The sequence below is a fragment of the Triticum aestivum genome, chromosome 2B, assembly GCF_018294505.1.
Source record: "Triticum aestivum cultivar Chinese Spring chromosome 2B, IWGSC CS RefSeq v2.1, whole genome shotgun sequence".
Classification (NCBI taxonomy): Eukaryota; Viridiplantae; Streptophyta; class Magnoliopsida; order Poales; family Poaceae; genus Triticum; species Triticum aestivum.
In genome coordinates this window covers 84,433,503-84,454,644 of record NC_057798.1, presented here as the reverse complement: position 1 = coordinate 84,454,644, position 21,142 = coordinate 84,433,503, and the positions used below count along the sequence as shown (strand labels likewise).

At 46.8% G+C, this 21,142-nt stretch overlaps 5 protein-coding genes across 5 annotated transcripts in view; all 5 read left to right on the top strand.

The window, feature by feature from the left end:
* The window catches only part of LOC123043621 (DNA-directed primase/polymerase protein), a 9,429-nt gene extending 5,443 nt beyond the window's left edge, over window positions 1-3,986 (top strand). Inside the window, exons 11-16 of the mRNA XM_044466129.1 lie at window positions 1,176-1,307; window positions 1,391-1,526; window positions 2,358-2,465; window positions 3,142-3,207; window positions 3,294-3,544; window positions 3,632-3,986. Of these exons, the coding sequence (XP_044322064.1) occupies window positions 1,176-1,307; window positions 1,391-1,526; window positions 2,358-2,465; window positions 3,142-3,207; window positions 3,294-3,544; window positions 3,632-3,715 (777 nt within the window). The 3' untranslated portion in view covers window positions 3,716-3,986. The remainder of the gene's footprint in view (window positions 1-1,175; window positions 1,308-1,390; window positions 1,527-2,357; window positions 2,466-3,141; window positions 3,208-3,293; window positions 3,545-3,631) is intronic.
* Window positions 3,987-5,116: 1,130 nt separating this feature from the next.
* Window positions 5,117-8,851, top strand: LOC123043620 (guanine nucleotide-binding protein-like NSN1; the record flags this gene model as incomplete). The annotated part of the gene is given in 8 exon segments (XM_044466128.1): window positions 5,117-5,432; window positions 5,745-5,844; window positions 5,932-6,105; window positions 6,193-6,407; window positions 6,699-6,963; window positions 7,141-7,320; window positions 7,396-7,607; window positions 8,338-8,851. Coding segments are annotated over 8 exon segments (1,822 nt in total), but the record flags the coding sequence as incomplete, so codon positions are not given.
* Window positions 8,852-12,063: 3,212 nt separating this feature from the next.
* On the top strand, window positions 12,064-17,718 carry LOC123043618 (uncharacterized). The gene is made up of 3 exons (XM_044466126.1): window positions 12,064-13,052; window positions 14,429-14,643; window positions 17,336-17,718. Exons 1-3 carry the CDS (start codon window positions 12,107-12,109, stop codon window positions 17,696-17,698), a joined length of 1,524 nt encoding a protein of 507 aa, XP_044322061.1. The 5' UTR covers window positions 12,064-12,106; the 3' UTR covers window positions 17,699-17,718.
* On the top strand, window positions 14,763-16,817 carry LOC123043617 (uncharacterized). The gene has a single exon (XM_044466125.1). It carries the CDS (start codon window positions 14,940-14,942, stop codon window positions 16,791-16,793), a length of 1,854 nt encoding a protein of 617 aa, XP_044322060.1. The 5' UTR covers window positions 14,763-14,939; the 3' UTR covers window positions 16,794-16,817.
* Window positions 17,719-19,431: 1,713 nt separating the features above from the next.
* Window positions 19,432-21,126, top strand: LOC123043619 (putative F-box protein At4g22180). The gene has a single exon (XM_044466127.1). The coding sequence runs from the start codon at window positions 19,445-19,447 to the stop codon at window positions 20,672-20,674; it is 1,230 nt and encodes a 409-aa protein (XP_044322062.1). The 5' UTR covers window positions 19,432-19,444; the 3' UTR covers window positions 20,675-21,126.
* The last annotated feature ends 16 nt before the right edge of the window (window positions 21,127-21,142 follow it).

Genomic DNA, 21,142 nt, shown 5'->3' with positions numbered 1-21,142 from the left:
GTTGCGGGAGAGGGGAGACGCATGGAGCACAAGCTGCGGTGTGGCTTGGGGCGAACTGGTGCGCGTAATGTTGCTCCCCGCCCGTCTCTTGCTGCCGAATGGAGGTAGAAATAGCGTGCTGCAGGGAAACAGGACGGTCTCCTGCTGGCCAGACGGCGCGGCTCTGCCGTCGGAGATCTCGCAACAGCAGTTTGTCACGCTGGAAGCGAAGGGGAAGGTGGTGTGCGGGGTGCAGGGTGCTCCATCCCAATCGTCTCCCTCTCCTGGACCGGCGCGATCGGGATGGAGCACCCTGATCGGGATATAAACAATAATATTTTTAGAGAAGCTCTGAACTATGTGTTTACATGTACAAATTATGTGTAAAAGACTAGGTTTACAGGTACTAGGCCTTGTGACTTTTCTTTTAATAAAAGAGATGCATTCTGTACATGTAACAGAAGAGAAAAAGTAGACCTACAGGGGCTAGTACCCTGCAGATTTCTTATATAGAAATGGGAGAAAACCGTGAGATGCCCGCGGAGTCCAGGACCCGAAGGCGCGTGGGTAGGTGTGGACATGCACCTAGCCAAAATGGGTGACACTCGGTTCTCTTGTGTACATGTAAGAAATCTGGAAATTCCATGAGAAAACTATTATCGCATTGTCAGTTAAAATATAAAATGGCAATGCGTTGCAGATGGTAAAATAAAGAATTTAATATTATATCTGAATTTCGAAGCACTGTTTCCAAATATAATGTAACTTAATGAGGTTCCATAAATGACCTGGGAATTCATCCCAAACCAGCTTTTTAAAAATAGGCCAGTGCAGGCAGCTCTTTTTTCAAATCAAAATCGAGTATCAACTCATGCAACCTTCGAAATGTGGGTTGTGTCAACAGTTTTTAATATCTTTTGGCATGAGGAATTTAAATGAATGCTGAAATGCAGTCGGCGATTAAATTTTTGTCTGCACTGCAGTCCCTATGTGCTTGCAGTCTTGCAGACAAATCAGCTTGACAGGTGCAGGTTTTCATGTGATGGTGATGCTATACAGTCTCTGGTTCCCTTTTCCTGTCATAGCGTCATTATCTTTTACCCCTAATGTTACCCACTGTTGACCACATGCAAACTTGCGAGGTTTATCTCAATATTGCATCTGATAGGCTGATAAGATGTTCTACTCGTTTACAGAATGACAAGGAACTATTTATGGAGTCACTTATTTGCAGATTAGATGATGACTGCGATAAGCTTTTGATCTGCAAACTTGATTTGGAATGCAAGAAAGCATTACATTTTGACACTGAAGCCAGCGTTACACGAGTGAGTATTTGCGGTTTCATTACTGATGTATTTTTACTATGTTGAGTTTATATATGATTTTTTCTCTAATGTGCCATTCTTAGATTCAAGCAAAAAACTGCCGGGTTGCCATTGATACTTACCGAAGTGATTTTCCTCAAGCATATACTTACGGGAGATCTCCTTTTCCAGCTCTGGACGGTTTTATTGAATCTATAGCTTCCTTTGGAAGTGTCTCAGGTTTTTGGTTCTTCCTCACAAATATCCTTCTACTCCCTTCATCCAGAAATATGAGGCACATGATTTTGACCAGCAATTATTCCAACTATATGTAGATTATCTGATACAAAATCGATATCGGTGAGAAGTGCTTTTATACTATGAACCAATGATGTTGATCTTGTATCACGCAATCCACATACTGCTGAACAAATTCTCAGCCAGAAATAAATCTTGAGAAGCGTCGCACCTTCTATTTCTGGATGGACTATTTTTGTTTGAGACAGTGGTTATTTTTCTAGCATACATTTATGTGTTATACAAGACTCAGTTTCAACAGGTTTGTCTGCCTCCGGCAGTCTATTTGAAATTCTGAAATGTGTGTTTGTGGGCAGTCCTGTCAAAGAACGTGGTTCCACAATATGCCTATAGTACCCTGTTCTTTAGAATAAAAACCATTCAATGGCAACATAACCTGAGCGTATGCTGTCTAGTTGTGTGCTGCTGCTGCCTTGGTGCTGTATGAATACGGCACATTGCTACACTAGTATGCTGGCCATGCATGTGACACTACCTTCAGTTGGAAATGTGTCTTCCTAAGCCCCTCTACAGTAAAATAAAAAAGAATCGTTTCTGGTCATTAATCCTGAACTTTTGCTGCGCTGTTTCATTTGCTGAAGGCTTCACAGTATTGGTGTTTCCGCAGATAATATTGTAATATATTTTTAGGAGATTATTTCTTATAGTACTCTTATTTAATTAATTTTATGCTGAAAGCAAATAAATGCTGCATTCTGGGAAATGCAAGTCTTACTCTTTCATCACTACTTAAACATTTATTTATTATTGCAGGGAAAATTCGATGCTGGTACTGGTTTTCCCAAGATGGTTTAATGATTTATAGCATGTCAAGGAGTAGATACTGTGAGCATATTGGAAGAGAGCATAAAAGCAATCATGGTAACATTTTACTGTTCTCTGTATATGACTTTCTTGCACAGGAGTGCATTACTTTGTTGATGCTGCTTGCAAATGTACCATAATCAGTTAGTTGAGAAAATACCATAAGTTTATACTGTACTTTGTGTATGCTACTATAGTGTTGTTTGGATGTGTACCATCATGTGTTTGCTCTTAATTTACTGTTAGCATTTTTGCAAGAACATACGTATAATGGCCATGTGCTGCTGCAACAAATCCTTTGTGTTATGTTCTTTGCCTTTAGTATACAATATTTGACCAAATAATACTTGACATGTTTGTTAAGCATTACAATCATCTCATGTTGTGTTCATCTGCTAGCTCACTCTGCTGCAAAATCATCGTAAGTGCGTATTATCATAATTTTCCATTAATGAGGATGCTTGAAGTAGTTAGCCTATAATAGCTGCAATGATTTTTTTTACAAAAAAGTTTTCACAAACCCTACAAAGATGATCAAAGTAGGAAACATTATTAACTGCGTGTCGGTGACATGTGGCCCTCAACTCCCCTTTTAGCCTTCACTAGATGTTTTCAGTTTAGATGAATACTTGCAAGCAAAATTGCCTGCACATGTAGGTGTGTTTTCTGAAGTTTGTCACTGCTTCATGTTAGCATATTAGCTAATCACTAATCCTGACTGACGGTGCACCAGTTATGTACATTGTGGATTTCCAAAGAGCTGCGTATTACCAGAAGTGTTATGACCCTGATTGTCGAGGTAAGAAAGGAACATCGATTGTTCCAGTAACTCCCATTTTTCACTATAATCATTTCCTCTTAACATGAGTGCTTTGGAATGAACAGGGTACCGTTCTCCACTGCGTGCCGTACCCTTGGATGCGATTCCTGAGCTCACCACCTCCATAGCCGGATCGGCCCAGAGAGATTATCAAGGGAATGTTGTGGAATTCAATATGGAAGGCGGCGGAAACGATGGTAACTCTGTTATGGGGAGCGGGGAGGTGGAGGAGGATCCTGGTTGGTGGGAAGAAGCGGTGAAGTTTGCTGACAGTGTCGAGAATGTCGATCATGCTCCTCCTGCATCTTGTAACTTGGTTAGTAGTTTGTGTCACTACTCGCTTTTGCTGCCCCAAGTTGGTCGGTCGAAGTCACGATCCCTGATGTGTGTGTGTGTATCACAGGAGGATGGCGGCTGTGACGATACTGACTGGTGGACGGATGTGGAAAGGTTTATGGTGCAGATGGAATCACAGGGCGATGCATAGGGAGGGTTCTTGCAACCACGGTTACTGAACACGTTTGTTCATGGTAGATGTAGATGTAGCTGCCATAAGGTACATAGAATGCCTGACATTTGGTTCGCAGAATCTGTTGAGGGAAGCGATGTGTATTTAATTGCTTGACAAGGTAAATTGCATTGGTAATCCACAGATGAGCCCAGGCCCTTTTCGAAAAAAAAAGATGAGCCCGCCCAGGCTCCTCTTGATGAACAGTAAGTTCAAAAAAATAGCAAAAAAAATCTGAATTTTTTAGGCTTCTAAGATGCTCGGATGTGCTTGGAGCGTGCAAATTTCTATTATTATTACCAAGAAACAATATGATGGTAAGATTTGAGGAGGGACTAATGGTATTGACACAAATTTCCTATTATTAAAGAAAAAAAAACAAATTGGTGTGTACAATGAGAGGCATGAACGTATGGGGTTGCTCTAAGTCGAGTTTGTTTTTCTGGGTTAATTCGATAGGTGCCATTGCAATTCTAGCAAATTTGAGAAAAGTTTCAAAGTTTAAAAAGTCCCACTCCAATTCTCCTGTATGTCCATACAGTCGATAAGACCAAGGAGAGGGAGTCACTGAGTCAGGGAGCAGGAGAGGTTTTCTTTGGTTTTTTCATATATATTTTTCCAGTACACGAAACACGTTGAATATTTTTCAAACACATGAAGTACATGTTTCGATTTTTTTAATACATGTTGAACATTGTTTCAAATACACATTGGCCATTTTTTATAAATGTCAATGTTTAAAAAATATTAATGGGAACATTTTTTTACATCGTATAAACATTTCTAGAAATATTCATGAACATTTTTTTTGAAAAATGCGTGAATTTTTTAAATATCATTTTTAATGGCACAAAACATTTCTTAAAATGTATGTGAACTTTTTAGAATGTCACAAACATATTTTTGAAACACGTGAATATTTTTTTAATGTCATAAGCATTTTCTTAATGCTATCACTATTTTTTATACTATTATATCCCTTTTAAAGATTGAACTCAATTAATTTTTGAATTAAGTATTTAGAATATTCAAAAATAACAAATGTAATAAAAAGAAAATAGAAGTAAAGGACGAAACAAAGAACGCAAGCTAACAAATTAACGCTACGGGGCCAGCTCACATTGCGGGAGGGGAAAACGGGCGCATTTCTGTTCGGGCCAACATCGGGGTGGTAGAGGGCCCAGGTGGGCGGTGCCGCCCTAGCGCGGGCCGCACACGCAGCGTACCTCAAGGCCCATCCGCCGTCTTCCTAAACCCTAGCACCTCTCCCCTGCTTCAGCCACCAGCCGCCAGAGCCATCCATACCTTCCGGTCGCCACCGGCTCTCCTCTCCCTTCCTCCTCCTCCTCCTCTCTCCCTCCCTCCGCCGGCGGCTCTCTCCTCCTCCTCACCACCCCACCCCACCCCCTGCATCGTCGTCGGCGGCGGCAAGATGCCGAAGAAGAGCAAGAAGAGCAAGAGCAAGCGGGTCACGCTCAAGGCGAAGCACAAGGTGCTGCGCAAGGTCAAGGAGCACCACCGCAAGAAGCGCAAGGAGGCCAAGAAGGACGGCAGGAGCGGCAAGAGCAAGATCGAGAAGGACCCCGGGATCCCCAACGAGTGGCCCTTCAAGGAGCAGGAGCTCAAGAACCTGGAGGTCCGCCGCGCCATGGCCATCAAGGAGCAGGAGGACAAGAAGGAGGCCCGCAGGGAGAGGGTAAGCAACCACCCGCCTCTCCTCTTACTTTCGCCCCTGGCGTGCTGCCACCAATTTCTCAGTGTTCGGCCGGGGTCACAAGACAAAGTTATTAGCCATCGTTGATGATCTTACTATATTATTTCTCAGTGTCAAACGATTACTCTTCCATAGTTCCGTAGGTGTCATTAGATGCTTGCCTAGATGGATTTGTTGGCCAGATGATGAGAGTTAGCAATTTCCTTTGCGAACTCTGCCTTCGGAAGTCTGTTATTGATGCTGTCTGGTTGCAGAAGTTGAACACTGATCAAATATTGTGGCCTCCTCTTTCAGGCTAGGAAGAGAAAGCTCGGATTACCCGACGATGAAGACATGGCTAATGACAATGACGCAGCAGAGGAGACTGTTGCTTTAGCGGTGCCTAAGACCAATGGTTAGCTTCTTTTTCCCCATTGCCGGTGTTTTTCGGCCTACTGCTTGCATGAGCATTATTTGCTAAAGCTGCTGAATGTGCCTCCAGACCATTCGGAGAGAGCCTTCTACAAGGAGCTGGTTAAAGTCATCGAAGCTTCCGACGTGATTCTCGAGGTTCTTGATGCAAGGGACCCACTGGGCACCCGTTGCGTTGACATGGAGAAGATGGTCAGGAAGGCCGATCCAACTAAAAAGATTGTGCTGCTTCTCAATAAGATAGGTATAGTGTAGCTTTTGATGAATTTATCACCGGTATGATCTTTCCTGTTTTTCTGCATCTCATGGTCATCTTTTTTGTGGATTGTAGATCTTGTCCCCAAAGAGTCGGTAGAGAAGTGGCTTTCATATCTAAGGGAGGAATTGCCAACCGTTGCATTCAAGTGCAACACTCAAGAGCAGAGGACCAAGCTGGGATGGAAATCATCAAAGCTCGATAAAACAAGCAATATCCCACAAAGCAGTGATTGTCTTGGTGCTGAGAATCTGATTAAACTGCTAAAAAATTATTCCAGGAGTCATGAGGTATCCTATCTTGATGTTTTTAGAGATGATCGAAGACTGTCTTTGTTTGTGTGTATTTATCTAGCTTCATTTAGGAGTTTCACTTGTACTTCATGCTATTGGATTTTGTCCTTTTGCCTTGCTGTCCTGTTCCATGGAAGCCATATCAACATTGACAGACAGTTTTATTTTCACACATGCACCTGAATTTTCTGTGTGGACGTTGTTTAATCTCATCATGACATTTTGATAACTACTCCTGATTTTAGAGTGGTCTTGTGCCTAAATTTCACTATTGGGTTGTGCTTGCAGCTCAAGTTGGCAATTACTGTGGGTATTGTTGGCCTTCCTAATGTTGGCAAGAGCAGTCTAATCAACAGTTTGAAGAGATCCCGTGTGGTTAATGTCGGCTCTACTCCAGGGGTTACTAGATCAATGCAGGAGGTTCAGTTAGACAAGAAGGTGAAGTTGTTGGATTGTCCTGGTGTTGTGATGCTCAGATCTGCCAGCAGTGGTGTGTCTGTAGCCCTTCGCAACTGCAAAAGGGTTGAGAAGATGGACGATGTAATCACTCCTGGTAGGTGTTATCGTGCATTATCATCACTCAAACCAGCTTTTTGATAATTTATATTCATCCCAGTTACTGTACTTGTAGTTTACTTTGCTGATACTAATCTGATAATAAGCTAGTACATTATTATACCTGGAAATGCATTATCCAATGACTTACTCCATACTTATTGTATAATTGCAGTTAAAGAAATCCTCAGTCTTTGCCCACACGAGAAATTGCTGTCTCTGTACAAGGTGCCAAGCTTTACTTCAGTTGATGATTTCCTTCAAAAACTCGCTACACTCAGGGGGAAATTGAAAAAGGGTGGTATAGTGGATGTGGAAGCTGCTGCAAAAATAGTGATTCATGACTGGAATGAAGGTACAATAGACAAGTTATCCTGTAATTTTTATTTTGTTATTTTGTTTCCAAGCCATCTAACCCTCTTGTTATTAGGCAAGGTACCCTACTTTACACTGCCACCTAAAAGGGATGTTGTGGAGGACGCCAATGCAGTAATTATCACAGAAGATGGAAGTGAATTCAATGTTGATGAAATTTACAAAGCTGAGTCTTCATATATTAGTGGTCTAAAATCTATGGAGGAGTTCAGTCATATTGAAATTCCATCTAATGCCCCACCAGAGATTGATGAAGCGATGCTCGAGGTATTTCTTACAAGCCACAGTGGTCTTCCTTTATTTAAAACAGCAATGTTATCATTGTAGATTTTTGCAGTCAGCTACCCCTTTCTTGACAGTATTCTACTCCCTCCGTTCACTAATGGCCTGTTTGGTTGGAGGTTTAATTTGCCACGCCTAAGGTGAGGTATCAGCCACACCTGTGGCGCGCCGCAGAAGTGTGGCGAGCAAAACAAACGCCACACCTTTTGGCAGAAATCCTACTGGAGAAATCACTATACACTGTGGCAAGCCAAACATTAGTATAGAACCAAACGCATGCCTAGAAAGTTGTGGCACGCTACACCTTTGGCTTGGCAAGCTAAGGCTGGAACCAAACAGCCCCTAAGTCTTTTTAGAGTTTCCAACAAGTGACTACGTACTCCTTCAAAACAAAAAAACAAGTGACTACACATGGAGCAAAATGAGTGAATCTATACTCTAAAGTATGTCTACATACATCCGTATGTTGTAGTCCATTTGAAATGTCTAAAAAGACTTATATTTAGGAACAAAGGGTACACTTTAGTTCCTATATATGCTTGGTTGGCCATGTTCTAATTCTAACTAAGTTATATACTGTAGACCTGTCAAAGGCTCTTGCTAGACAGAGAAGAAGCAAGCTTTGGTATCTCTTGTGTTTGGAGACGTCAAGTTAACTTTCAAGTTGCATATTACTAGCAGTACAGCTAGATAATATTTGTCTTGCATTGAACAGGATCCCCCAACGCAGAGTGCACCTGTGAAGGACGAATCGATGTCGGACGCGAACGACCGTGAAGGAAGCAAGGCGGCGGCCAGCGGTGGCACGCAGCACGACAAGCTGTACACCGCCGAGGGCATCCTCGACCCCCGCAAGAAGAAAGCGGAGAAGAAGCGGCGCAAGGGGAACAAGTTCAGCGTGCTGAACGACATGGACGCGGACTACGACTTCAAGGTGGATTACCAGATGAAGGATGCCTCCCCCGCGGACGATGAAGAGGGCGATGGCAGCAAAGGCGAAGGCGAAGAACCCAAGGGTGAAGACGACAAGAAAGACGCCCCTGCTGCGGAGTGCGAGCCCATGACGACGAGTTGATGATGCGTCATGAGATAAAAACTGCAGGCTGGGAGTGCGAATTAGTAGGGTTGTATTACAACTGTATGATGTGGGCTGCCAACAATTGGCAGGAGTTTTTGTACGCCGATGAAGACAGACGCAACAAATGGGATGATGCTTGTTTTTACCCCTCTGTTTTTTTTGTCTTGTCTTGATAAATTAGTAATTACACGTGCACGGTTTGTACGCCGATGAAGCCACATCCAAGCATCACTCCGTGCATTTGAAAACCGAACCGAACCGATTTTATGGTTTTATGGTTATTGGTTTCGGTATGGTATGAAGTTTTCATACCGATTTGAACTTTGGTTTTTATGGTATATACCCAAAAACCGAACAGTTAACCAAATAAACCAAAGTAAAAAATAAATTTATATTTCTTGAGATGAACAATCATAAAAGTTGTCATTTTTCTTGTACATGAGTTAAATTCACTATTAAGCACGTAAATTTTCTTGTAACATAGTCATCTTTCTCCTTTTAAAATGCTAAGCACGTCCATAACCATCAACAGATGAATCAAAGCATTCATGTAGTCATATACTATTTGTATAAAATAGTATGTGTTTTGAGTCATAAATTTGGAAATTATTATACGACATTTTTAAATTCGCGTCAACTTTGGTTTTTATGGTATACCAAAACCATACCGAAATAATTTGATATATACCTAAACCGAATCGTATTTTATTTTTATACCGTGTTTGCCAAAATATTAATACCGTACAAACCGAAAAACCGTATAAACCGAACCATATAAACCGAATAAAGCGAATGCACGGGGTGATCCAAGCAGCAGCAGCACCTCTCCTCTCGTGAATCTGAACCAATAGGCAGCGTCAGCCAATGGGTAGGCCAAAGCCAGCCCCTACAGATGCTTCTCCCCATGTACAAATCACATACACAATCGTGAGCGGCAACGAGATCTAAAGTAGTTTAAAGCGTGTTAATTGGCATCGTGATGAACACTTTTGTTGCTCTTCTCAAATCCCACTTGTAAATGTGTAACTCAATTAGTAGTGAAGTTACTTCTTTTTCTCTGGTTCGTGGTTCCCTATAGGAGAGCAAGGAAACCAATGACACAAACTCTATGAGCAACTCTAGGAGAGCAAGGAAACCAACGACACAAACTCTAAGAGCAACTCTAGTAGAATCGTCACTGACAAAAATATGATGAAGACAATCGTCAAAGAATATGGAGACTCATGAGCTAGTGGAGCGAAAGTCACAATCGCTAAAACACAACCTTCATATTTCACTTTTCATGTGGGATCCCGTTTGTCGTTGGATATCTACTTCTTGGTAGGTGGGGACCAACTCCCACCTACCATGAAATTTCCGTCCCGCCACGTTCTCACCACGTGGGTGAAATTATGGAGTGCAAGTACTTCAAATATGGAGGCCGGAGACCAAATATGGAGCTCCCATTATTAAACATATGGCAATTTTGACAGGTATGGCAACTCTTTTAGAGTTGTAATTTGTGGTTTGTGCAACATATGACAGTTATTATGCAATTTCGACAAATGTGGCGATTCTGTTAGAGTTGTTCTAAGATCGCCTTGCCCTTGCATTTTGTGTTGATAACGAAGTGCTTAGGGTATTTGTTCATGATAAAGCGCGTGGGGGCGAAGAGAGACGGAAGAAACACGCGGGCGGAGTGGGGATGGGGACGCGCACAACATCGCAATGTCAGTTAACCCGCTTCAACTACGACGACAGGAGTCACATTATACAAAAAGATACAATCTCATTTTGCTTCTTTAATTATGCTTTCACATCGGAACTTTACTTTTGTGGTAGTTTTTTTATTCTAAAAGAGATTTCTGCCCTAATTTCATTTAAAGAAACTACATGACTTTACTGCCATAACCAACCATGTCATATGTGCGACGAATTACTTCCCCTCTCTCTAGATGGTAGAAGGATAACATGCACAAAGACAAGCTTCAAAAAGATGAGTTAAAATATTAATTTTTTTGAAATCAAAGAGATGAGTTAATTAATGGATATGTTTAGGGTACATCTAGATGTGCTTTAGCAAAACCGTTAATAATATAGTATACATAAGAGAGTGATCTCATCACTTTATTTATCTCAACATGCAAGCATGCTACCCCATCATACAATTATGCATGGAATAAGGCCGACCCCAACATGCAACCATGCACGGAGAAAACCCCACCACAACATTCAACCATGCAATAAAACCATTTCCCAACAGGTCATTCTACTTATATTCAATATATATTTTGCAACCCCACATAAATCAAATATAACAAGTCGTATGATAACATTATCAACCTAAATTTTCAGCAACCTATTAGCGCAGCAACACGCGGGTTATCTTCTAGTTAACATAGTTCTACCTCCCATATTGACAGTTTATATCAAATTTCTAGCAGAGCATCCCTATGAGTACTCCTCAATCTCTTTTCATCTACTGGGATCTCAAACTATTCCATGGGCAAAACCCCCCACTACACACCACTACAACAGGTTAAGATTTCCTCAAACATGCTACTAAGCCTTTCCTTTGGTTGTCCTGTGCAGAAAGCCTCACTCATGTGATATTCATTTCCAATCCTGGAAATTTCCATCTTTTTTTTAGGGAATAGAAATTAACATTTCTACTAGTATGTGGTAGTTTTAAATACAGTAAAACTTGAAATATTATATCAGTGAAAGGAGTTGCACACTCCTCAAAAACCTAAAATCCCAGTCTCATAAATTCCACCAACCAAATGTAGCTCACACAGTGAAAGTAAAATCAATACGACCCCCTCTTCTCAACTGCCCCCAAACCAAGCAGTAAAAGACAAGCCAGGTACTGGCAGGTGGGCCCCACGATGGAACTGAACAGGGGGCGAAGAAGGAAAATGCCTGACTGACACGCACCCACCATCTCTCTCTCCCTCTCTCTAAACCCCAACCAACCAACCAACCCCGTCCGCCCGCCGGCAAGAAAACCCCAGTCCCTTCCCGGAATCCCCATTCCGGCGAGCCCGACCGACCGGCCTCCGATGGCGTCGGCGACGGCGGAGCTTGAGGCCGCCATCGCCGCCCTCCCCGCCAAGAAGCAGCGCCTCCGGGAGTCCTTCGACCGCCTCCTCGCCTCCTCGCCGCCTCCCCCATCCCCATCCCCTTCACCTGGGCCGACGTCGACGCCCACATCTCCTCCCTCCAGTCCTCCATCGCCCTCCGCTTCCGCCAGCTCCAGGCGCACCAGGCCGCCGCGCTCCGGACCACCGCCGAGCACCAGCGCCAGCTCCACCCGGGGGGCAAGGGCCAAGACAGCAGCGAGGAGGAGGAGGAAGATTGGGCGCGGCCCAATCGCGCGCCTTCAGACCTCAATGCTGGGGAGGAGGGGTCGCAGGGGAGTGCGGAGATGGCAATCGAGGCGTGTCCCGACCGGTACGACGCCGTCGAGGAGGGGGAGGCGTCTCCTGGCCTTGAACCAGAGGAGGGGGAGGCGTCTCCTGACCTTCAACCAGAGGAGGAGGAGGAGGAGGAGGAGGAGGAAGAAGATGGGAGGCGGGCCAAGCGGGCGCCTTCGGACCTCAATGCCGGGGAGGAGGGGGAGCAGGGGAGGGCGGAGATGGCAATCGAGGCGTCTCCCGACCAAGAGGGGGAGGCGTCCCCTGGCCTTGAACAAGAGGAGGAGGACGCGTCTCCTGGCCTTGAACCAGAGGAGGAGGAAGAGGAAGAGGAAGAGGAGGAGGAGACCATCCTGGGGGCCTACCCAAGCCATCGCCATGGGGAGACGACGGAGAAGGCACCGAGCAGCTGCCGGACGCCGGACCCCGCAGGCGGCGCGGGGGAGGCGGTGAGGTGGAACCTCGCGGCGGCGCGCGCGGACAGGGACGCCTCGCTGCTGGCGGACATGCTGTACTGGGGCAACAAGAGGAGCCTGCGCGCCCGGCGGCAGTTCCTCCCGGCGCTCCTGTGCGCCGCGGAGCCCCACGCGCTGGTCGTCGGCGCCGTCAGGGACTTCCTGGCCAGGGCCGAGCCCAAGAGCGACAAGAACTGGGAGAACTGCGCCTCGCTCCTCTGCTGCGTCCCCAGCCTCAGGGCCGAGCCGTCGGCAGCCACGCTGGAGCGGGCCAGACGGCTGGCGGAGGACTGGAGGGAGATGATCACCGGCAGGCCTGAAAGCTGCAGGGACCTCGGCCGGCTCGCCGTATGGGGCCTTCTGCAGTTTCTTGCCTCGTACAAAATTGCCTTGGAGCTGGACGCTGATGGGATCAACCATCTCCTCGCCGACGTCCCGCGCAACAAGAAGCAGAGCTGCATCGAGCTCCGCAATGGCCTTGGGCTGATCCACTCCATGGCTGGTATGCTAGGATGCCTCTCACTGCTGAATCATAGTTTCTTGAAATGCTGTGGTCAAATGCAGATAGTCAGTGTGTTCTACAACCCTCTTAGCATATACTCCCTCCGTTTCTAAATATAAGGCTTTTTAGAGATTTCAATACGGACTACATACGGACGTATGTAGACGTATTTTAGAGTGTAGATTCACTCATTTTTCTCCGTATGTAGTCCATATTGGAATCTCTAAAAGGGCTTATATTTAGGAACAGAGGGAGTACTTTTTGTTTTTGCTTACATGGATTGTTATTCATTAATCGGTGTCGTCGGTCATCACTTCACATTGTCGATGTTCAGCTTGTTTTGCAAACCCCTGTGGAAGTTGCCCCATGACACATTTAACTAGCTTTAAGTCCTGTGAAGCAGATGAACTTTGCTGTAGACTTCAGTTTGATGACGATCCTCTCTGTGTACAACTTCTGTTTTTTGCAGTTACATAGTCTCCAAAACAGTTGGATAGCTATTACTGTATAGTCATCGGCATAAGACTATAACAGTGGCAAATCTATTCGTGTCATTTTCATGTGGCCTATTGAGATACTCTCAGTGGTATGCCCCTGAAGTGGTGCTAGATGTTGCTTGCTCTTCAGATATGAACATGCTTGCACAGGGGTTGCCACGGATGATATTGTTTGCTCTTCGCATTTAGCTCAACATTTTAGTGCCAACTCATGGTCCTATAATGTTGCATTTTGGTGTTCCGCACATGCACTCTCTCTGGACCTCTACCGTACCATGTCCTTCTCAAACACTAGCATGTAAAAGAATCTGATTGCTAGCAATTTATAATATATTTGCATTTGTTTACAAGAGGGAGTACTATTGTTTAGATGTTGCCAACCTGTAGCTGTACATGTTAAATCTTACAGCAGGCATGTTTGGACCTTACAAACCCTGCAAGAATTGGAAAACAAAATTGCATTGCAAACAAGTTCATAACAGATTTTCCAACCATTCTCTTGTATAATAATGTTTTTTTTGTTTCGCAAGGAATATACATATTTCTCCATGTTATTTTGTTGATGCAGTGGCGAAACTGAGAGTTATTCATGCACATGCATTTGTTTGCTACTAGTTCCGAGTCATATTATACAATATCACCAGCTGCTGATGCATAACTTATGTCAAGTGGACAAGCTGCTACTTTGCTGCTAATTTCAAGCTGAAATATATATTCTGTTGTCATCATGCATGCATGGAAATTGTAGCAGAGCATCTTGAACTCATGATACTCCTAAAACTGCTGATTTATATAGAGTTGGTGAAGTTTTAGCGCTCTGTCCTACTAGCTTTGCCTGTTGCACGTGCTATGTTGAGTTGCTGACTCGTTCTTGTGCAGACTCGGCCGACCATCTGATTGAGAATGGGCAGCCAGTTGATGCTATCAGCCATCTGATTGAGAATGGGAAGCTACTTGATGCTATCAAACTGGCGTGTGATTTGAATCTGACCGACAAATATCCTCCACTTTCCCTCATGAATGATTATGTTGAGAAGGCTAAGAAGACTGCTCAGGAGATATTGAGTAGGGAAGGCGATTCACCGGACTCTCTGGTTTGTCCTTCGCATATCTTCCTCAATAAGAATATCTTGTGTTGCATGAGAGTGATTTTTCAAATTTGAACATCTTTATACCAGTCAAGCTCATATGAATGTGAGTAGAGTTAGACCGTGAATTTTGAATCAAAATATGGATATATATCTTCACAGGATTAGAAAAACAATTTCACACCTTTTATTTTGCTTTCCATATATGCTGTAAATACTACTGTACGAGGCTCCACTCATAAGGCTCATCAGGAACATGGCCTAAAAGTGACTAGTGTTATCGCGTGCGCGGTCGTTGCCGCATGAGCGCGCGGCCGCCGCCGGCCGGATCTCCTTGCTCCGGCCACTCCCACGACTGCCGCTCCGGGATCCAGCCACCTCGCCGCCTGCTCCCTCCTTCCCTCCCACAATCAGGTGTGGGAGCTGCGCCCTGGCGACCTCGCGCCGTCCCTCCCGTCTTCAGCGGCGGCGGTCCGTCGGCCACCACTTCGCCGGTCCGAGCTCCGGCCAGCATGCTGCGGTGGCTTCCTGCTGAGATGCCTTCTGGCTGCACTCCGTGCGTCGTCCTGCAGCCGCCCTCGTCCGCTGCTCGATCCAATCTGGATCGGGAGTTCTCGTCCCCGCCGCCGCAATCCGCGATGGGCCACTCCGTCCAGATCGGTGGCGAGTCCGAGAAGGTGCCAGAGCTGTCCCAAGGCATGCTGGCTGCGCCCCTGCCGGCGTCCGCACGGCTCCCCTTGGAGGACCTTGCTGCCGCGATCCGCGTCGCCGAAGACCTGAAGGGGATGAGTTCTCCCATCACCAGCCACGACGCGCCGGACCCCGTTCCTGGCTTGAGGCCGCCGTCTCAAGCTTCTAGGACGCTCGGTGCTTCTTCGGCCTCTGACCAACCCCGGTTGCTCCTTCCCGTGGGCATGGGCAACGGCTTGGAGCTTCCAGCGCCTCCTTCGGTTCTTGGCTCGGGGCGGCCACAGCCTGAGTCATGGTCCCCGCTGGACGCCGACGGCGACGATGACACCAATGAAGAGGAGTTGGCCCCTATGACACCGCTTGCTACCAAGGCATCGGCCCCGGTCGCTGCCCAGCCGAGTGTGGGATGTGTAACAGAGGCGTGCGGGGGATGGAAAGAGGTGTTGCCCCGGCATGGTCCGCGTAGCCCAATGTTGCCAGCCCCGACAATGGCTCCTCGTCCCATCCCTGCCTGGATGCATGGCCGGTGCTGCAGATGCCTCGTTCGTGGGCACCGTGCGGCTGAGTGTAGAGACCCGTTTCGGTGCTCCCGTTGCTTGGAGAACGGTCACCGTGCACGTGGATGTCGTAATCCATGGCGTCCTCTAAGCTCGCTGTCATGCCTTGCCGTGCAACCAATTCTGGGTATCGTGCATCGTCATGCTACAGCTTCATGTGAGAGTTCAATGAAATCCGCACTACCATCCAAGGCGTTTCGTCATGGGTCTTGGGCGTCTGTCGTCTCTGCTACCGGTGGCTCGGCCACCCAGCCTGATGTGCAGTCTGTTCTGGCTGATCAAATCGCGCAGCTGCAAGGTTGGATGACGTGGGTTGGGAGCTTTCCAGAGAGGGCGGAGGCTGCTCTAGACAAGCTCTCCTTAGGGCCGGCTATGTTGTCAACCAGTCTGATGTCATGCCCTCTGATGTCATGCCCTCCTGGTGTGGCCGGTGCTGCCACCATGGAGGAAGGAAGCCAAGAGCTATATGGATGTTTCTCTCCTCGTGTTGGGGACAATGCATCGTCACTATCGACCTTGTCTCCTGTGCTGCCTACCATTGAGGGCGAGCCCAGCGCCATGCTCGAGTCTCCGGTTCTACAGATCATGCCCGACCTACAGGAGCTATGTCTGAGCCCTGTTTTGCCTTTGTCTGTGGAGCGCTTGGAGGCGGACTCATTAGTGATCTTGTGTGAGGGGCATGTTTCGCCTCTGTCACGTGAGCAAGTGGAGGTGCCTGAGGCAATTGTGTCAGTGGTTCCTGTGGGCGATGTTGTCGTCTCAGTGGTTTCTGTGACTGATGATGTTGAGGCGGTCGGTATGTTAGCGTCTGACCCTTTGGAGCCCAGCCAGTCGCTCGCCTTTGTGGACGGCGGATGTTCCGGTCACCAACTCACACGTGACCGTTGGGCACGTGATGTCTGTGCGTGAAAAGGTCGATGAGATTCTCTTCGAGTTAGAGATTCACAGCTTGCTCAAACGTTTAGATGCGGCTAGGCCTGGATCTGGCAAGGCGATTGTGGAGGAGGCTATCAGAAACCAAAGAAAGAAGAGTGGCGCCACAGGAATGGCGTCCGCAACTGCTTGATGGCAGTCTTTTGATTGTCCTTATTGTGTGGCTTGTCTCGATGGTCTTGGTGGTCCTCGTGGTCTTCGTCTGAGATTCTCTCGTTGGATGGTTCTTTGTGATGTTGTTGTGTGGGGGTTGGTAGTCGTTATGTGTTGGGTTGTCGGGCTGATCATGCACTTATGGGGTTGCTTGTTCTGTGAGTAGTCCTCGTGTGGTAGGTTTGTATTGGTTTTCGCCCGGTTTTCCAGTAATTAACCGGGCAACTCTCTTCTGCTTAATTAATCGATGAGGCAAATCTTTTGCCTCCGTTTCGAAAAAAAAATACTACTGTACATCATATCATTTCGCTATAAGCAAGCTTTCAACTGATCTGGCTCCATGGGGTTTTGCCTTGGATGGACAGAACCAGGCCATGGCGAGGCAGGTGAACGCCCTGATACTGTCGTGGAGGGCGGTGGACGAGCACGTCGAGATCGCGCACCGCACCGGCATCAAGGCGGAGATCACCCAGCTGCTGCACGGATACGCGCGCAAGCGGCAGAGCTTGTCGGCCGCCGGTTCCTCCTCCTCCCTGCCTGCCTGGAGCCCGCCGCGGCGGCGTCAGGAGCCGCCGCCGGAAGAGGAGGAGGCCGGGCAGAGGCAGAACAAGAAGCGAAAGCGGAAGCCGCACTGGCTGCAGCGGGAGGCGAGGCAGCGCCGGTTCGACGAGCAGCCCAGGTTCTTGCCCCGGTGCGGCGGCGGCGGCGGCGCCCGGACGGGATCATAGTAGCCGGAAACGGGGAACGGTGGGCCGTCCCTCGATCCGGATTCATCGACCCGGAATCAGATTCGGGAACAAGGGTCGATTCGGTAAGATTCGATGCGGATTCGGCGTTTCCGCAGCTGGATCGTCGATTCAGGTTCGGCGACTCGACAGTCTTGGTTCTTGAATCGATCGAGTAAGCAAAAGGTCAGCCATATCAATCACGAACTCCTCGTTTTAATTTCTGCCCCGTTCTTTTCCACTCCTCTAAATAACTCCTTATTCTGCTCTCCAATTACTCCAAGGCTGCTAATAAATTTTCCATTGGGAAGGAGATAATATATTTTAGTCTTCATGAATCGACGATGCAGCCAGTTCCCTGTATAAGTACTCCCTCGGTCCCTCCCAGCCAGTTGCTCCCCGCACCCGTAAAGATTCACGTTCCTCGTTCCATGGTACCGTACCGGATTCATCGTACCGGAATTGATTGGATCGCGTTTCCGTTTTAGAAAAATCGTTCTAGAGATGTATACCCTCACTGTACCCTATTTTTTCCAGCCCCCGACTCTCGTCCCCCGTTCCCGTTCCTCGTTCCCACCGTACCGGAAACATGGCAACTATGGACGGGATACGACGCCGGCGGTGCCCGTGATCGTCGCGGCGAGGGGCTCCCGGGGGACCGTGGATGGTCTCCTCGAGGCCCTGGTAGCCCGTATTATTAGCTGGTAGCGTCGCCCGCTCTTGGCTTGTACGTCCTGCTGCCTTGCCTTCAGACCAGAGAAGAGTATGTATGTATGTAGGAGTATGGTGCGACTGAACATGAGGCTGATGGTGCACGTATCTTTAGGATTAATTAACGTAAAGTTGAGCTTAACCTCGGGGTTTACTGGTTAGAGTGCCTCACTCATTAGACGAGATGAGATGATTTTTCGAAAAGGAGGTTATCCCCGGCCTCTGCATCAGAAATATGCATACGGCCATATTAATAAAAATTAAAAGGTTCCACAAAGTCTTCATGTCGGAAAAAAGTAAAAATGCTCACAAAGAGCTGAAATAAAAAAACAGGATAGCCACAACCAGCAGGCAAAAAACGAATAGGAAACTAAACATCTATCCTATTACATGACCGTTATCCAAACCGGTTGAAAATAACCCGAGCTACCGTCTCTCACTGGATAAACCCTGTAACCATACGCTCCCTGGCATCCGTCGGAGTGGGTAGCGAACACATATGGATCAGTGCAGTAGCCCGAAAAATAACCTGTAAGAAATGAATATGTGTTGTTCTGTTAAAAATCAAATCATTCCTGCAGTTCCATACTGCCCAAAATAAAACACATACTCCTACACGGATATGTCTCGCCGTTTCTGACTCTATTCCATCTAGCCACGTCCCAAATAACGTGTGGATGGTATTCGAAGGAGTAATGTTAAATGCTATGTGGACAGACCGTCATCAACCGGAACGTTGGTATGAACATGCGATGCGATGGTCCTTGGCCCGGGTGGCCGCCCAATTAACGCGCGTGCGGCATAGATCTCCCCTCTTCAAATCGTATATGAGTGGCCTCATCTGCCATGTCTGACCCTCCGCCGGTTAGTGCTCCATAGTTTTCTTCCGCCCGCCCGTTGGTAGAGAGAAATTGGAGGATTCGGAGAAGCAAACCGAGTGGGACTCGAATCAAGTCCGTGCCTTCATCCGCAAAAGAATCCCCGAGTGCCCAATCCAACCCAGTCCGTACCTTCAAGCACCCTCCACCGATCAAGGCTATGGAGGGCGCATCGCGTGATCTCCCTCAGGACATCTTGATGGACATCTTCGCCACCCTCGAGATCCCCGACCTCGTCCGTGCCGGCTCGGTCTGCTCCTCCTGGCGCTCCGCCTACTCGAGGCTGCGCAGCCTTGGGCACTACACACGCCCCCAGACACCGTGCCTCCTCTACACATCTGAATCTGCCGGCGAGAGCGTTGCTTGCCTCTACAGCCTCGCGGAGAAGCGGACGTACAAGCTGACTCTCCCAGGGCCACCTATCAGCAGCAGGCATCTGATTGGGTCCTCGCAAGGCTTGCTCGTTACAGTTGATGACAGATCTGAGATGCACCTTGTCAATCCCATCACCGGTGAACAGATTGATCTCCCTTCGGTGATCACCATTGAGCAAGTGAAGCCCGTCTATAGTGACTCTGGTGCTCTTCACAAGTACGAGTTCTCATGGCACTCCGCAGCAAGGGTTTACGGTCCGCCATCGGTCTCGGCTCCGGAAGAGCTGAGGAGCAAGCTTCACCATAAAGCCTTTGTGTTTTCTGACGATACGTGCAATGGATACATTGTGGTGCTCATACACAATCCATTTTGCCAGCTCTCGTTTGCAAGGGCAGGGGGTGACAGTTGGATATGGCTGCCACCACACACCCACTATGACGATTGCATTTACAAGAACGGCCTGCTGTATGCGGTCACTTCATTTGGACAAATTCATGCTTTCGATCTAAGTAGCCCTGTTGTTACGATGAAGATGATTACAGGTGAGTCCGATCTTGAGGACCGGTTTCTGAATGCTTACATTGTGCAAGCTCCATGGGGCAATCTTCTTCAAGTGTGGAGACTATATGAGCACTGCGATTTAGAACCCGAGCCTGGGGCATCTGTGTTTTGGAACACCGGAGAGCTTATAATATATGAAGTCGATGCTTCGTCAGGAGAGAGAACTAAGAAAACCAGTTGCTTGCGCGACCATGTGTTGTTTCTTGGGCACAATCAATCACTCTGTCTTGCTGCTCAAGACTATCCGGCTCTCAAGGGAAACCATGCCTACTTTACCGATGACAATGTGCTCTGGACAAAGGGATTCAAGAACAACCCCCGTGACATGGGAATTCTCGACTTGGGTAATAACGGCAGGGAGGAACTTGTGTCTCCCCAGCTTTGCTCCAACTGCCCGGCTCCCGTGTGGATGACACCCAATCTTAGAAAGATGAAATTGGCTTTCAATGAATAGGTTTAGCTTCCTTTATCTATAATCATATGTAATAATTATTTAGTTTGGTAGGCGATGGTTCTGTGTTGATCTACACCTTTTTTTATGTGTTTTGGCACTCTACTCGTACACTAGACCAAGTTCTTCAAGAAGTTTCATGGTAAGTGTATGCCAAAATATGAGAAATAAAAGTAGACTTGTCCAAAAACATCATCATGCACCATACAAAAAGACAAGATTGTACTTATATATTACAAAACATGAGTGCAGTCTTTTTTCGATTTATCCTAATTACAATATATAAGGACCATATTTTTGCACAAATTATGCATTTTCTCATATTTATCATGTACTAGTGCACAAATTATACAGGGAGTTGGCATGCTATTTGCTGATGTAGAAGATAAGTGCTGACATTTGTGATAGATAAGCATGAAAATGTGCATGATTGTTCTTTCAAAATGCACATGTGGCTTGTTTAAGTATACT